The sequence below is a fragment of the Phocoena sinus genome, chromosome 11 (assembly GCF_008692025.1).
Source record: "Phocoena sinus isolate mPhoSin1 chromosome 11, mPhoSin1.pri, whole genome shotgun sequence".
Classification (NCBI taxonomy): Eukaryota; Metazoa; Chordata; class Mammalia; order Artiodactyla; family Phocoenidae; genus Phocoena; species Phocoena sinus.
Genome location: NC_045773.1, coordinates 71,783,320 through 71,799,915, shown reverse-complemented (window position 1 = coordinate 71,799,915; position 16,596 = coordinate 71,783,320). Strand labels below are relative to the sequence as shown.

The 16,596-nt window shown below is 52.9% G+C and overlaps 1 protein-coding gene and 1 pseudogene across 4 annotated transcripts; both read left to right on the top strand.

Annotated features, from left to right (window-relative positions):
* Positions 1–337: 337 nt before the first annotated feature.
* On the top strand, positions 338–1,141 carry LOC116762163 (annotated as a pseudogene).
* Positions 1,142–4,716: 3,575 nt separating this feature from the next.
* Positions 4,717–16,586, top strand: PEX6 (peroxisomal biogenesis factor 6). 4 transcript variants are annotated; one of them, XM_032647628.1, is made up of 18 exons: positions 4,717–5,671; positions 7,194–7,357; positions 7,832–7,915; positions 11,186–11,288; positions 11,657–11,790; positions 12,431–12,542; positions 12,909–13,117; positions 13,495–13,690; positions 13,888–13,964; positions 14,114–14,246; positions 14,328–14,533; positions 14,652–14,713; positions 14,939–15,047; positions 15,347–15,463; positions 15,587–15,664; positions 15,817–15,956; positions 16,149–16,326; positions 16,409–16,586. In XM_032647628.1, exons 1-17 carry the CDS (start codon positions 4,790–4,792, stop codon positions 16,283–16,285), a joined length of 2,943 nt encoding a protein of 980 aa, XP_032503519.1. In that variant the 5' UTR covers positions 4,717–4,789; the 3' UTR covers positions 16,286–16,326; positions 16,409–16,586. The 4 variants fall into 4 exon arrangements, with proteins under 4 accessions (XP_032503519.1, XP_032503522.1, XP_032503521.1 ...); XM_032647631.1 differs by having other exon boundaries at positions 7,194–7,318; positions 16,149–16,586; XM_032647630.1 differs by having other exon boundaries at positions 13,495–13,657; positions 16,149–16,586.
* Positions 16,587–16,596: the final 10 nt, after the last annotated feature.

The following is a 16,596-nucleotide window of genomic DNA, read 5'->3' as shown; positions in this document are numbered from 1 at the left end:
AGGCTGTGCTCTAGAGCCCATGCTCTGCAGCAAGAGAAGCCACGGCAATGAGAAGCCCGCGCACTGCAACGAAGAGTAGCCCCCCTTCTCCAAAAGCCCGCCAGCAGCAACAAAGACCCAACGCAAACAAAAATAAATAAAATTAATTTATTTTAAAAAAGATACAATGTACTAAATTACACAAACCTAGAGGTGGCTGGAGGAATATGTTTCAGAAAGTCAACTCCAGTAGCAGGTTGACTACTGGAGAAGGCTTAAGAATAAGCCTGTGGTTGCTCAGGATTTGTTGATTCACAGGATTGTGGGGAGGATGGTAAGGGAAAGGGAGGAGTTGAGGATGAATTCTGGAAGCCATCAGAGATGTAGGAGGTAAACTGGTGTCATAATGGCAAAGGAAGTATAAGAGGATTGGTCAATAGTGTCAGATCCCAGAGAAAGGTTGAGTAAGATCAAGATCAAACAGCATCTCAAGAGGCTGAAATTCTCAAGGGTCCTGAGGGAGAAGTTTCCACTAAGAGTGGATACAGAAGAGGTTCTCCGAGGAGTCTAAGATGTTTCAAATGGAAACAGGCCAACAGTCCCACTTCCCAAGAAGTGCGTCAGGAAGAAGCCACGTCTTTGGACAAAGGAGAATTCTCAGGACAACTTGGGTCCCGTTCTGTTGGTACACCTAGCACAGTGGGACCAACCAGTCTTCCTGAGGGAAAAGAAGCCTGGGGATGGGCACCCTATGAATATGGTATGCAAGAAGAGATTTCCTTATCCATCTCAGCTTACCCTTCACCAGAGGACACACATGGGAGAGACACCCTTTAAATGAAATATCTGTTCCAAAGGGTTTATGCAGCCTTCGGACCTGCAGGTTCACCAGCGAATCCACACAGGAGAGAAGCCATACTGCTGTGATCTCTGCCCCAAGAAGTTCACCCACGACTCCACGCTGCACGCTCACAAGAGGATCCACACCAAGGAGAAGCCTTTCCGATGTGAGCACTGTGACAAAGTCTTTAGCCACAGCGGGAACCTCAACATTCACTGACACACTCACTCTGTGCTCAAACCCTACTTGTGTCCCGAGTGTCACAGTGCCTTCCGTCAGCTGGGGACTTTCAGATGCCACCAGAAAACACATTCCAAGTGACTTTCCCAGGACCCCGCACACAGGTCCAAGTCCCTTCTGCTCCAAGAAGGGAATTCAGGATGATTTGTCACCTCCGTGATACAAAGGATGGATGACATGTGAAGAACTTAGGAGGATACTGGAACCCAATGGGGTTCCATCCACATGTATTAAAAGGATCTTTGAGGGCTTCCCTGGTGGCGCAGTGGTTGAGAGTCCACCTGCCATTGCAGGGGACACAGGTTTGTGCCCTGGTCTGGGAAGATCCCACATGCCACGGAGCGGCTAGGCCTGTGAGCCATGGCCGCTTAGCCTGTGCATCTGGAGCCTGTGCTCCACAATGGGAGAGGCCACAACAGTGAGAGGCCCGCGTACCACAAGAAAAAAAAAAAAGGATCTTTGAGTGATGACTTATCTTTCCCTTTGGATTTTGTTTTCTACTTTAGTATAGCCTATGTTTTTTAAAATAAGTTTTTGTTTGTGTTCTTCTTTCAACAATGCATGTTGTAGTGGTTTTAAATACTTCATCATGAAACTTAGGCTGCTGCTGATTGTCTTCCTTTTAGGCATGATTTCATTGTAAAATAGGATGCTCCTGGCATGGCAGCCAGATAAAATATAGGAAAACCAGTGAAATTTAAATTTCAAATAAACAAATGCATTTTTTGTCAAAAAAAACAAAAGATCAAACAACCTCACCTATATTCTGCAGTTAAGAGGTTACAGATGATCTTTGCAGGAAAGTTTCAGAAGAATGGAAGGAACGTTATAGCAGGTTGAAGAGCAAGAGGTATGGAAGTAAAGGCAACAAAATTTAGGCTCCTGGCTATCTTACAGAAGTAATATTTGGCATTCAATGACAAATGACGATTTCAAGGTAATGCAGAGTGGAAGGCATGCCAACCATTATTTGCTGGGGGAAAAGCCTAGGAGGAAAGCACGTTTATTTGTGGATGGATATTTGTGTCTGTATGGATGCTGACCCAGGCAGGATACCAGATGTATTTACCCATTCCCAAGACCTCAAGGAGCACGATAGCCATGAGGCCTGGAGCTTGCCTGCTACTGTGTAAAGGAGGCATATCTTGTTTGGACTCACCCCACCATCCTCCCAGTCCTTGGTTCCTCTGAGAGGCAGGGGACAGAGCCACATAATAATTTAGAACTATCAAATGGGAACTTCCATCCTTGTGAATTCAGGTACCTAGTACATTCTTTGTTTTTTTTTTGGCTGTGTTGGGTCTTCACTGCTGCGCGCAGGCGTTCTCTAGTTGCAGCGAGTGAGGGACTACCATCATTGCAGTGCTCGGACTTCTCATTGCGGTGGCTTCTCTTGCTGCAGAGCAGGGGTTCTAGAGTGCAGTCTCAGGAGTTATGGTGCACGGGCTTAGTTGCTCTGTGGCATGTGGGAACTTCCTGGACCAGGGCTCAAACCTGTGTCCCCTGTATTGGCAGGCGGATTCTTAACCACTACACCACCAGGGAAGTCCGTCTTTTTTTTTTTTTTTTTTTTTTTTTATTTGGCTGTGCCAGGTCTTAGCGGCGGCACACGGGATCTTCGTTGCTGTGTGCAGGATCTCTAGTTGTGGCATGCGAACTAGCATGTGAACTCCTGCAGCATGTGGGATACATTTCCCCAGCCAGGGATCGAACCCAGGCCCCCTGCATTGGCGGCGTGGAGTCTTAGCCACTGGACCATCAGGGAAGTTCTCCTAGTACACTCTTGCAAGCTGTTTTAAAGATGTAGAACTGGGCAATTTCAGGTTTAGGACTAGGAAATATAATCAAACATTTAAAAAATATTTTCTTGTCTCTCTAGGGAATAGAAATACCTTATAGGGACTTCCTTGGCGGTCCAGTGGTTAAGACTTCACTTTCCAGTGCAGGGGTGTGGGTTCGATCCCTGGTCGGGGAGGTAGGATCCCACATGCCTCACGGCCAAAAAACCGAAGCATAAAACAGGAGCAATATTGTAACAAATTCAATAAAGACTTTAAAAATGGTCCACATCAGACTTCCCTAGTGGCTCACTGGTTAAGAATCTGCCTGCCAATGCAGGGGACATGGGTTCGAGCTCTGGTCCAGGAAGATCCCACATGCCGCGGAGCAACTAAGCCTGTGCACCACAACTACTGAGCCTGCGCTCTAGAGCCTGTGAGCCACAACAAGTGAGCCCACGTGCCACAACTACTGAAGCCCGCATGCCTAGAGCCCGTTCTCTAAAACAAGAGAAGCCACCACAATGAGAAGCCCGCACACCGCAATGAAGAGTAGCCTCCGCTCGCCACAGCTAAAGAAAGCCTGTGCACAGCAACGAAGACCCAACGCAGCCAAACATAAATTAATTAATTAATTAATTTAAAAACAATGGTCCACATCAAAAAAAACCTTATAACATGTAAATCTAATATTCACCTCTCAGATTTTCAGGAAAGTAGAATGTACAAAGTAGAAGACTGCCTCAAGATGAAGGAAAGGAGAAAGTTAGGCAGGGAATGCAAGGAAGAGAATGCAAGGTCTGGAAGGAGGAGATTGCCACCAACCAATTCACTGATGCTTTTCTTTTTTCTTTTTTTCTTTTTGGCCACACCACACGGCATGTGGGATCTTAGTTCCCCAACCAGGGATCAAACCTGTGCCCCCTGCAGTGGAAGCACGGAGTCCTAACCACTGGACCACCAGGGAAGTCCCCAATCCATTGATTCTAAATGCAAGAATATTGTTAATAACTGAAAGTGCGGCAAGCCAGTGTCCAAGTGTTTTATACAGAGCAGTGGAGGTGGAGACAAGGATGAACTCTTAACAGCACAGATGGGAAGCAAGCAAGCTGTTGGTTTGGTACTTATGACTGAAACCTTGAACCTCTCTCTTCTGTCTGCTCTGCTGCTCACTCCTCTGTAGGGTGAAAGTTAGGAATGGATCTCCAGTCTGCAAGGATTGGTGGGGGGAGAGCATCTGGTTTTGGAGAGATGAAAACGTGAGGCTACTTTGTCGTTGCTTCAAGCTTGGTGGGAGTAGAACAAACAGGACAAAAAACACTGGAACGTGGGTTTTGTGTAGGATGTGTTGGAACAGGTGTGGCAGCACCAAACACTCCAGGGCTACATGAATCACATGTAGTAATTCAGCCAGCAGCCACTACATATCCCCATAAGCCCGTCTGAGCCAGTTTTATAATCCTATCACTCCCTTCTGCAACCTTCCCCACAACCCTCAAACCTCAGTGCCTACAGTTCCACAGAGTGGACTCCTTCCTAAACACTCCACCCATAGCTCCCAGCAGTGGGCCGAGTTTGATGCAGAACATAATGACCATTCATTGATCATTCAATAAACGGTTAAGTACATGTTATGGGGAGGGTAGTTGACAGGACGTTACTCCCCAAGCAGGCGCGGAAGGTAAATCCCTGTAAACACTTCTCAAAGGGTGCTTGCGTAGACTACCCGACCACAGTGACTGCGTTACTGCCACCATGGCACCACCCGGATCGATCCAAGGTTCAGCTCACCTTCCTGGAGCAAGCTCTTGCACCAGACGCCACGCCCACTTCCCTCGCACCTCCCCTGACGGAAGCGGAAGCGGCGTGTGAGCCGCTTGGACGTCTGGCTCTCCGGCTCCCGAAGGCGACATCCTTCGCTGTGCTCTGTGCTTGTTGGTTTTCTGTCACCATGGCGCTGGCAGTCTTGCGGGTCCTGGAGCCCTTCCCGACGGAGACACCCCCGTTGGCGGTGCTGCTGCCGCCCGGGGGCCCGTGGCCTGCGGCGGGGCTGGGCCTGGTGCTGGCGCTGCGGCCTGCCGGGGAGAGCCCGGCAGGGCCGGCGCTGCTAGTGGCCGCCCTGGAGGGACCGGGCGCGGGCACCGAAGAGCAGGGGCCGGGGCCTCCGCAGCTGCTGGTGAGCCGCGCGCTGTTGCGGCTCCTGGCCCTGGGCTCCGGGGCATGGGTGCGGGCGCGGCCGGTGCGGCGGCCCCCGGCGCTGGGCTGGGCGCTGCTCGGCACCTCGTCTGGGCCCGGGCTCGGACCGAGAGTCGGGCCGTTGCTGGTGAGGCGCGGAGAGACCCTGCCAGTACCCGGACCGCGGGTGCTGGAGACGCGGCCGGCGTTACAAGGGCTACTGGGCCCAGGGACGCGACTAGCTGTGACTGAGCTCCGTGGGCTGGCCAAACTGGGTCCGGAGACTGAGGACAGCAGCCGGCCCCCACCCCCGCCGGTGGTGTCCTCCTTCGCGGCCTCTGGCACAGTCCGGCGACTCCGGGGAGTTCTGGGAGGGACTGGAGATGCATTGGGGGTGAGCCGGAGCTGTCTCCGTAGCCTCAGCCTCTTCCAGGGCGAATGGGTGTGGGTGACCCGGGCTGGAGAGTCATCGAACACTTCCCAGCCACACTTGGCCACGGTGCAGGTCCTAGAGCCTCGCTGGGACCTCTGTGAAAGGCTGGGACCCAGCTCTGGGCAGCTGGGAGAGCCCCTCGCTGACGGACTGGCCCTCGTGCCTGCTACTCTGGCTTTTAATCTCGGCTGTGATCCCCTGGAGGTGGGAGAGCTTAAAATTCAGGTAGGATACCAGACTGAGGTCAGGAATGCTTCCTCGTCTTTGTCCCCTCTTCTTTGTCTTAACTGAATTAGAAGATAAGAGCTGTAGAATTTAGGTCCCTTACTCCTTTAGATCTTGGACTTTTCACTTAATGCCTCTTAGCCTTGTTTACCCATTCTCTACAATTAAAAACATGTTGGTGGTGCATGGGAAGGGCTTTCACGATTTGGGTGAAAGGTGAAGATTACAGACAAATTACCACTTGTATATATTACTCTACTAAATCTAGTCAGTTGTTTGCTGAATTGCTGCAGTGTATCCAGTATTGTACTGGGTAGTATGGAGGATGATACCCCCAACTTTTGCTCATGCTATCCTTGACTTCAAGTTCCTTCCTATTCTTTTAGCCTCCTCGGTTAAAATCCTACCATGCTTTCCTTGAAGGCCCATCTAAAGGTGGCGCTATCTTCTCAAAGCCTTATATAATCTCACCACCACAAATTTAACATTACTTCTTCTTACTATAGCATTTTGCATTGTACCTTTCAGAGAGCATTTATTTTATTGTGTTGTTATGATCATGTAATCTGTCTAAGGCTCAACTGTACATTGTAAATTCCTTGAAGGGAAGGGCTCTTTATTATCTTTAGTGCTTGGTGTTTAAGTTTAATATTTTATTAAATATATCCAGGAGTTGTTTTTGGTTTCTGCCTTTAAGAAGTTTACTTCAAGAAGGTAATTATTTTGGGGGTACAAATATAGTCTTCTTTTTAATTAAGGTGTATGGTTTAGGCCTGCGCTCTCCGGTATGGAAGCCACTAGCCCCTTGGTGGCGCGTTAAATCAAGTGAAAGTAATGCAGTAAAAAATTCAGTTCGTTAATTGCTTTAGGCATATGTTGAGTGTTCAACATCCACATGTTAATATAGAACAATTCTATCACTGTAGAAAGTTATATTAGGTAATGCTGGCATAGCCAGTTAGTGCTATGGGATGTCAAAAAGAGATATAAGATACGCACGATTGGGAGTTAGGTGTGGATTTCCTTCTGAATGGAGGGAAAATACTGGATTACTCAGACTGGAGCTCATTCAGCTAACGCAGCCCTTTCAGCTTCATTGTGATCATATCCCTTAACTACAGCCTGAATTCAGAGTGTCCCCACTAATGTCCAATTAATATTCCCAGTGGCTGCCTGGTGTCACTCAAATGACTTGTGGGCATTAAATGTCTTTACTGTTTCACTGGCTCTGGGCCAGTATAAAGGTATTACGGAATGGTTATCTTTCCTGGTGAACTTTTTGGAGGGAGAGTCAGAAAAGTCAGAGTCAGAAATCTCTTCCTGGTGCCCATTAGAAGGAGAGGTTTCTGTTTTCTCAGGAAGATATAGGTATTCAGCTCTGCTACCTTAGGTCTCCTCTCCCACAAGCCTTATGGTTATGGAAAGGATAAAGGATGGAAGCAGAAATATTGATTGCTAAGGGATTGGGTAGAGCCTGACTCCTTGGGAGAAGGTTATAAGGTGGTGGTTATTTCTCTAATAGAGATACTTGGAGGGCTCCAGCACCCCTGAAGACAAAGGAAGCTGCTCAGTGCTGCCTGGGCCTCCGTTTGCCAAAGAGTTACACATCGAAATTGTGTCCTCTCCTCACTACAGCAATAATGGAACGTATGACCATGTTCTTTACCGGCACTTTCAGACACCCAGGTTAGCTGCGTCCCCGTTTCAGGAGGATAGCATCTTACCCTCATTGCTCTCCTCCTATCCCATGCCTTAGATTCAGGTACCACAGAGCATCTGATTTTAAAAAGCCACAGTTTAAGGCAATATTATGGCTAGAAGCCTCTTGCTGTGTCAGGCGGACAATAGAAGAGTAATCTGGACCAGGAGGTGAATCCAGCCATCCTAAACTGAGAAACCACTTTGATTTGGGAAGACCCCAAAGCAGCCGGGATCCTGCTTTGCCTCCCTCTGGTCTCTGATCCCCTCTCTAGCCTCTCTGCCATTTCCTGCTGCTCTTTCTAGGTCAGGCTTGTTCTCTGTACAACTGCTTGGGATCTCTGGGTGGGCAGGAGGCCCCTAAGAAATAGTCTGCATGTTGGGGTTGGCTGTGCGGGCATGTGTCAGGCCCATGCTCTTGACTCCCATCGTGAGCTGACCAGGGCCACCGCTGTGTTACAGGGCAGTCCAGGAAGGGGATGTTCTGTGTGTGCCAACAGTCGGACAAGTAGAGATCCTGGAAGGAAGCCCAGAGAAACTGCCCAGGTACGCAGCTGCCTCCTTTCCTACAGCTGGGATTCTTAACCTGGGTGCAGGAGTCCTCAAGTTGAATGGAATAATTTTGTGCATAAGAACATTTTGTTGTTGTCACGCATATTTCTGGACAGAAGGCACATACCTTCTTCAGGTTCTCAAATAGGCGTGTGACTGAAAAAAGAATTAAGAACCACAGCCTGCTAGCTTTTGGGGGTGTTTATCCTCAAATCGATTGGTGGTCCTAGATAAAGTAAAGCATTTAGAACAGTTTAATGGCCTAGACCAAGGTGAGATTCCTTGCTTTCCATTCTTAACCAGTGTTGCTTAGGCCACACCTCCCATACACTCAGCAGGGGGAGACCCAGGCCCTGATTTCTACCCTAATGGATGGAATGTGCACATGCTGCTTTCAATCCTGTCTCCCAAGGCAGGGGAGGGAGGGATTTCTGCTGTCCTTGGGAGGCCTTCCCTCTTTACTTATCCTCAACAGAATGAGAAATAGAGCATAACTGAGCTAGGGACCCAAAACAAGGAGTCCAACCTTTCTCCTCCTCCTGTTGACTCTGACTACAGAAGTTGCATGTAAAATGGTGAGGTGAAGAATTCAGAGACCACTTGGCCTAATGTGAAGGGGGAAGAATGTGTACCTCCACACCCCAGGACTGATTTCCTGTAGGGATTTACTAGAAGGAGAAGACAGCTGGTAGGTACACTAACCCAACTTTCCAGGAAACCTCATTGAGGTGGTGGGACCCGCCTGCAGGAACTTGGGCATAAGAGCCATAGTGCCCAAGGTTCCGGGCCGAGCCAGCCTGGGCCCTCTGCCAAGAGAGGGACACCTTGTCTGGAGCGCGTGATTCGTCCTTGGTCGGTATTCAGAGCTGGGTTCTGGCCAGCACTCTTGTCTCCCCAGTCTCAGGGCTGTGGTACCTAGAGGAAGGGGCTGGAAGTGCCCCATGTAATCCCACTTGGCGCTGCAGGGCACCTCTTTGAGCTTTCCCAGTTCAAATCTACAACTGGGGCCTGGTGGAGAATGCCAGGCTGCTATCCATCACTTCCTACTCTGTATCCCATCTTAAATATAGCAAATGTCTATGAGCTAGCTTTCTGTAGGAAAACTGCAGAATGCCCACCCTTTGTACTTTGAAAGGAAAACAGGCACTAGGCCCTCCTGAGGCAGACTGGCAAGCCCATCCTGTTCCTGGACCTCTGCCATTCCAGCCCCCTGGAGACCTGTCTCCCTCCTCTGAGTGCTGAGCACATGGTTCTTCCACCCTGAGCAGGTCCTGGAAAGCAGGGTTTGGATGGACAGGTGGGTCCAAGGACAGAGATGAGTGCTTTAGCCCCACTTCTTGGACTTGGTAAGGGAAGCCCTGCAGGGAGGCTTCTGTGATCCCTGGCAAGGAAGTCCACTATAGCCCCTTCAGACTCCCCAGCGTTCTGCTTTCCCACGCCAGGCCTATGGGTTCCAGCTCCACTGTTTCCCATCTGGCTCTCGGGAACGCAACCCGGTGTTCCTCAGCAGTGTCCAGATATGTTCCAGAGGTCTGGCCCGTGTGCTCACTGAGGTGGTCTCTCCACTCTCCGTGGAAGGGGGTGGGCATGTCTCCCTCCCCCTCCCCGCCTCAGTGCTGTTCCTCCTTGGATTCCACTGCCTGCCGTATGCACTCTGACAGGATGTTCAGCCTGACTGAGTCTAGGTTATGGACCCACCCATCATTTATTTATTTATTTATTTCCATCATTTATTTATAATGAATAACAGTAGGACCGTTTTCCTTATGTTCTAGTTTTTACCACAATCACTGCCTATGGTTACGTGAGTTTCATAATACTAACCTGGTATGCTTCCCCCTCCACCTGAAAGCATTCCCACCCCCACCCTCCTGTGCTGCCAGAGGGAGCAGTTCTGTGACTGTGAGGCGCTGAGCAAAGGAATTTGCACCCTGATTGGACCTTAAAGAGGCCCAGGTTCTGTCATTGCTGTTCTGCCTGAGGATTAGAGATGGGAGTAGTTCATTTCTTTATCTGGAAAATTGGACTCGTGACTGCTATCTGCTACCCGCCCCCTTAGTAGGCTGAGTAACCCTAACTCACTCTGACACTAGCCAGTGACTGCACAGCCCTGGTTATGGCCGGGAGCTTTCGAAAAATACAAATGCGTGAGTCCCACCCCAGACCTATTGGAGCAGCAGGGTGAGGCTGGGACCTGTGCAGTCTTTATTTTTTTCCAAAGGAAGGAAAATGTTAATTTTTAAATTGAGATATAATTCACATACCATAAAATTCATGCTTTTTTTTTTTTTTTTTTTTTTTTGCGGTACGCGGGCCTCCCACCGCTGTGGCCTCTCCCGTTGCGGAGCACAGGCTCCGGACGCGTAGGCCCAGCGGCCATGGCTCACGGGCCCAACCACTCCGCGGCATGTGGGATCCTCCCGCACCGGGGCACGAACCCGTGTCCCCTTCATCGGCAAGCGGACTCTCAACAACTGCGCCACCAGGGAAGCCCAAAATTCATGCTTTTAAAGTGTACAATTCGGTGGCTCTTAATTTATTCTCAAGGTTGTGCCATCAACATCACTAATTCCAGAACATGTTCATCACCCCAGAAAGAAACCCCTCCCCATTAGCAGTCACTCCCTGTTCCCTCCTTCCCTCAGCTCCTGGCAGCCACTAATCTACTGAATGGAATCATACAGTATTTGAGAGATGTTGATTTTTTTTTTTTAAGTTTCACAGATAATTCTAATGTGCAGCCAAAACAGAGAATCATTAATCATTAAATGTCATTGTGAAGGGATCTGCCCGCAGTTAGGGTTTGTGGATGCTTGAATAAGAGCCAAGGGACTCTTTCCTCTGAGGTTTTGGGTGGCCTTGGTGGGTACGTATTTGAGGGAGAGACTGTTCCGAAGCCAGTGAAAACAGTCAGATGGTCACTGCTTGGTGCAGGGGTGGCTTCTCCCATTGGAGTGGGTGGGCAGGCCTTTTACCTGAAGAAACACACCCTCAGGTGATGTTGTCATGAGGGATGCGGAGGACAGGCACAGTTCCTGCACTCAAAATGCATGTGATCCAGTCAGGGAGATAAGAAAGACCATCTGCTTTCCTTTTCCTCCACGTTCCCCACTTCCTCCCCACCTCCGCCATGTCTAGGGACATGTATTTATGCTGCTCTTGAGTTTGTCCCTGCAGTGGACCTCTGACTGAGACAGCCACCTTGCCCTTGGGGAGGGGTGTGTGTGCTCTGGATCTGGGGTTCATTGGGCCTCTTTCCTGCAGGTGGCGGGAGATGTTTTTTAAAGTGAAGAAAACAGTTGGGGAAGCTCCGGATGGGCCAACCAGGGCCTACGTAGCTGACACCACCCACACCTCCTTGTACTTGGTGAGGCCCTAGCGGTGGGGGTAGACTTGGGGAAAGGAGCAGAAAGAACTTCTAGAGAACAGACTTGTGGTTGCCAAGGGGGAAGGAGGGTGGGGGAGGGATGGACTGGGAGTTTGGTATTAGCAGATGCAAACTATTATATATAGAATGGATAAACAACAAAGTCCTACTATATAGCACAGGGAACTATATTCAGTGTCCTGGGATAAACCATAATGGAAAAGAATATGAAAAATAATGTGTATGTTTATATAACTGAATCACTTTGCTGTACAGTAGAAATTAACACAACATTGTAAGTTAACCATAAAATAAATTAAAAAAAAAAAAAACTTCTAGAAACTAAAGCTTCCTCCCACCTTTCACAGGTGGGTTCTACCCTGAGCCTTGTTCCAAGGCTCCCTTCAGGTGAATCCACCCCCTGGAGCAGCTTGTCTCCTCCAGGCCTGGAGGGCTTGGTGACTGAGCTCTGTGCTGCCCTGAAGCCTCGCCTCCAGCCAGGGTGAGTGAGGCCTCTGTGTGAGAAAAGCCTGCTGAGAACGTCCCTGGAGGAGCGGCAGGCCAGACAAGTAGTTCCTAATGCCCTGTTCAGAGTGGAAGAATTAGGTGGACCTCCCTCCAACTGTTAGGCCCAGGCCACTAGCCCATGTCCTTTCTGTAAGCAAATTCCCAGGCTCCTTTCCTGGGATAACCACGGTCCTCCAGGGTCAGCTATGGAGGAAGAATCTCCACTGGGGACAACTGTCTCTGAGACTGCCATTCCCCTTGGGGAGCCCACTAGCCATCCTGACCTTCACCATCCTGTACCTGAAAGACACAGGTCCTCATACCAGTGGCCTAAGTGTAGCCACACACGCCTCCCTAATTCCGCCCAGTACAATCCAAACCAGACAGAATAGCCAAGACTTTCTTGATGACAAAAGAGAATTAGTCTCAGCTGCTGGATATGCTCCATGCCCCTGCCAGAGTACCAAGGTGGTGTGGGAAATATGGCCTCACCATGTGGCGACAGCCCCGAGGGTTGGGGAGGGGGTTTGCTTCAAGGATGGTGTCTGCTTTCTGGATCCAAGGGGCCCTGTGTCACTGGGGACTCTCACATTTGGGCAGAATGGAGGAAACAAACGTCTCTTCTCTGGTTGCAGGGGTGCCCTGCTGACAGGAACAGGCAGTGTCCTTCTACGGGGCCCCCCGGGCAGTGGGAAGACCACTGCAGTCGCTGCCGCCTGCAGCTGCCTCGGGCTCCACTTACTGAAGGTGAGGGTCCCTGGAGAGTAGATCCCAACCACGTCTCCTCCCCAGCCCAGATTCTCCCTCTCCCCCTGGCTACAAGCCTGACCCTGCCACCTCAGCCTAGTGGGCCAGTGGGTCAGGCATAGTCCCGTGATGCTGAGCTACTGAGAGATGCTTTCAAGAAGGAGGATGCTCCAAGGTTTTGGTGGACAGTCCAGGAAATGAGGTTAGGGTAAAGAAGAGTTAGGACTTGGCCAGTGTTACCTTCCTCCCCCATCCCTGCCCTCCAAAAAGAGATGGCCTGTACCTTCTAGTGACTCCTCCCTCCATTCTCCTGCCCCAGTCACCCCTGCTCCCTTGCTCACAGGCCCATCGGGACCCCCTCCCCAGGTGCCCTGCTCCAGCCTCTGTGCAGACAGTAGCGGGGCTGTGGAGACAAAACTGCAGGCCACTTTCTCCCGGGCCGGGCGCTGCCGGCCTGTGGTTCTGTTGCTGACAGCTGTGGACCTGCTGGGCCGGGACCGTGATGGGTTAGGCGAGGATGCCCGTGTGGTGGCCACACTGCGTCGCCTCCTCCTGGATGAAGACCCCCTCCCCAGGTATCATCCAGCGCTGGGCCTGGAAGGGGGTAGGGTCCAGCCCTCTCTTCACCACCCCCTCAGTGGCTTCTTAGACGTCTGCTGCCCATCTGGCTGCTCTCCAGGCAGCCCTGAGCTGAGGGGCATGGGGGTACCCAGAGGGAGGAGGATGCAGTCCCTGGTATTTCTTGGGGGACACTAAAGCACAGCCTCTGCCCTCACTGAGCGCCCTGTGTAGGGGGGATGCCCCATCCAGGAAGCTTTGGGGCGCCCATCTCCCTGTCCCATCCCAGCCCTACCCTCCTCCCTGCCCTCCTGCACCAGCCTCAGGACGAGGCAGTGCTCAGGGGCTGCCAGCCACCTTCTTGCCCTGAGTGCTGCCCACTCCCTGTCTGCAGCTGCCCTCCCCTGATGGTCGTGGCCACCACAAGCCGGGCCCAGGACCTGCCTGTGGATGTGCAGACAGCGTTTCCTCACGAGCTGGAGGTGCCTGTGCTGTCAGAGGGGCAGCGGCTCAGCATCCTGCGGGCCCTCACTGCCCACCTCCCACTGGGCCAAGAGGTGAACCTGGCGCAGCTGGCACGGCGGTGTGCAGTGAGTACCCAGGCAGGATACGGGCCGCCCTGCACTCTTTGCCGGGGGTACTCAGTCCTGCTGCCATGCAAGTGTGCAAGTGAGGGTAGAAAACCCGAGGCATCAGTGATGGGCCTCTGCTCCAGCCAGGGGTCCAGCCCCGCAAGGGTTCCTGCCTACTGTGACCTGCTCACGTGTCCTCTCCTGTGGTTCCCCAGGGCTTTGTGGTAGGGGATCTCTATGCCCTTTTGACCCACAGCAGCCGGGCAGCCTGCACCAGGATCAAGAACTCGGGGTAAAGAAATTGGGCACAGGAGGGGCAAGGCGGCAAGAGGCGGTATGGGTGGGTAGGAGCTGGTGAGGAAGGGAGGAGGGTGAGGGCCCTTATGGGGAGGAGACCTCAGGTTAGGTCCTCCAGAGGCCTCCCTGGATTTTCCTTTGCAGCTGGGCAGGTGGCTTGAGTGCGGAGGATGAGGGGGAGCTGTGTGCTGCTGGCTTTCCTCTCCTGGCTGAGGACTTTGGGCAGGCGCTGGAGCAGCTGCAGTCAGCTCACTCCCAGGCCGTCGGAGCCCCCAAGGTAGACACTCCAGGTCCTTGGAGGTGGGACCGGAGCTCCCTCCACCAGCACGTGTCCAACTGTGCCCTTTCCATCTCCTAGATCCCCCTGGTGTCCTGGCACGATGTGGGCGGGCTGCAGGAGGTGAAGAAGGAGATTCTGGAGACTATTCAGCTCCCTCTAGAGCACCCTGAGCTGCTGAGCCTGGGCCTGAGGCGCTCCGGCCTTCTGCTCCACGGGCCCCCTGGCACGGGCAAGACCCTCCTGGCCAAGGCAGTAGCCACTGAGTGCAGCCTCACCTTCCTCAGGTGGCGAGGGGGCCTGGCAGGGAGGGTGGGTGGATTGGGGGCAGCGGCAGGGGGCAGGAGGTGTGTTGTGTGTTTTCTGCGTCTGAGGAGTTTCACCCTCTCCCATCCCCTCCCTCAGCGTGAAGGGGCCCGAGCTGATCAACATGTACGTGGGCCAAAGCGAGGAGAATGTACGGCAAGGTGAGTGGGGGGTGGGGGCAGGGCTTCTGGCCCCCTGAGCCGCCCCTACCCTCAGGCTGCTCGCGGTCACTGCTAGTCTTCCTCTCCCCAGGTCAGGTTCCTGCTGGGTGGGGCCTCTTACCTGAAGTGCTAGTGATGAGTTGTCAACATGGGTTTCCCTCCCCATCTCCTGACTTCAAACCCACCCTGGGCTTCCCTGTCCTGTGGGCCCTTCTCTCTCCTAAGTGTTTGCCAGGGCCAGGGCCGCAGCTCCATGCATCATCTTCTTTGATGAACTGGACTCCTTGGCCCCAAGCCGGGGGCGAAGTGGAGACTCTGGAGGTGTGATGGACAGGTGGGGGTCTGAGCCAGAATGGAATCTGGGGTCCAGGACAGAGGGATGTGAGACAGGTTGCACTAGTCTTCGGAGCCGAAGAGCTCCTGCCCTACTGGTTCTGCGATAGTGTAACAGAAGCTAAAAGGGGCCGTGGAATTGGGTGTGGGGCATTGAGGAGATGGGGGCCTGTGTGGAGGGGTACACAGAGCACAACCGGGCAGGGGGCCCTGTGGAGACAGCCTGCACGGAACACCACAGGCAGGGCAGAGGCTGAGGATGGACCAGGCACTCTCTCACCTTCACTTCCTCCTTCACAGGGTGGTGTCTCAGCTCCTGGCCGAGCTGGACGGGCTTCACAGCACTCAGGATGTGTTTGTGATTGGAGCCACCAACAGACCAGACCTCCTGGACCCTGCCCTTCTGAGGCCCGGCAGGTGTGCACCCCGTACCTTTCACCTCCGCCAGGCCCATTTGGGCCTGTCCCTTGACCCCCATCCGGTGCCTCTCCACCCTCATGCCAGGCACCCTGGCACTCACGCCCAGCTGTCTCCTTAAAGGTTTGACAAGTTGGTGTTTGTAGGAGTGAGCGAGGACCGCGCCTCCCAGCTGCGTGTTCTGACCGCCATCACGCGCAAGTATGCCCTGTTAGAGGGAGACCCCCACAGGGCTTGGGCCTCGGGATGGTTAGGGGATAAGTGCAGAGTGCACAGTAAGCTGGTCAGGGATGCCTTCTGACAGAGTAGGGGGTGCCAGGTAAGTCTCTTTGTTTCCTGTATCCCCACAACAGATTCAGGCTCGAGCCCTCTGTGAGCCTGGTGGACGTGCTGGACCACTGCCCACCCCAGCTGACGGGCGCAGACCTCTACTCCCTATGCTCCGATGCCATGACAGCTGCCCTCAAACGCAGGGTTCGGGACCTGGAGGAAGGTGAGCCACTCACCAGCCCCAGAGGTCAGCCAAGGACCTAGTGGGCACCAGGCCTGGTTCTGGATTTCAGAGGAGGGACTGTTGACCCCTGGGGGACTCTGGGCAAGAAGGTGCCTACCAGGGTGCTCCCCTGCTTGGGCAGAGACCACAGCCTCCGTGCCCCAGCTGGCCTCCCCCCCTTGTCACCCCCAGGCCTGGAGCCCGGGAGCTCGGCACTGCTGCTCACCACGGAGGACCTGCTACAGGCTGCAGCCCGGCTACAGCCCTCGGTGAGCGAGCACGAGCTGCTCCGGTACAAGAGCATCCAGCGCAAGTTTGCTGCCTGCTAGGAGCCTCCTGCAGCCCGGGACCCTGCCTGCAGGGGCTAAAGGTATCTCCACAGAGACCTGAGAGAGCAAAGGCTCTTTCTCAGGCCAGTGCCACCGACCCACCTGAACTCTGTCTACCTCCAGGCACTCCCTCGAGTGCCGAGTGGCATCAGGAGCCCCGAGAGAGCTCAGGAGGCATCCTCTTCCCACCTGTCCGCCCTCCAGGCCAGCTGCAGGACTAAGGCCCCTCTGCTCAGGAGGAAGGATCAGGTCCTGAGGGAGCCCCATCTGTGGCTGAAAATAAAGCATATGCTGCCCCCTGCTGGTGTTGT

Coding starts and splice junctions, on each gene's coding strand:
- PEX6 (XM_032647628.1), top strand. CDS start 4,790: ATGGCGCTGGCAGTCTTGCGGGTCCTGGAGCCCTTCCCGACGGAGACA. Junction 11,791..12,430: donor AAGCCTCGCCTCCAGCCAGG/GTGAGTGAGGCC, acceptor CTCTGGTTGCAG/GGGTGCCCTGCTGACAGGAA. Junction 14,714..14,938: donor CGAGGAGAATGTACGGCAAG/GTGAGTGGGGGG, acceptor CTCTCTCCTAAG/TGTTTGCCAGGGCCAGGGCC.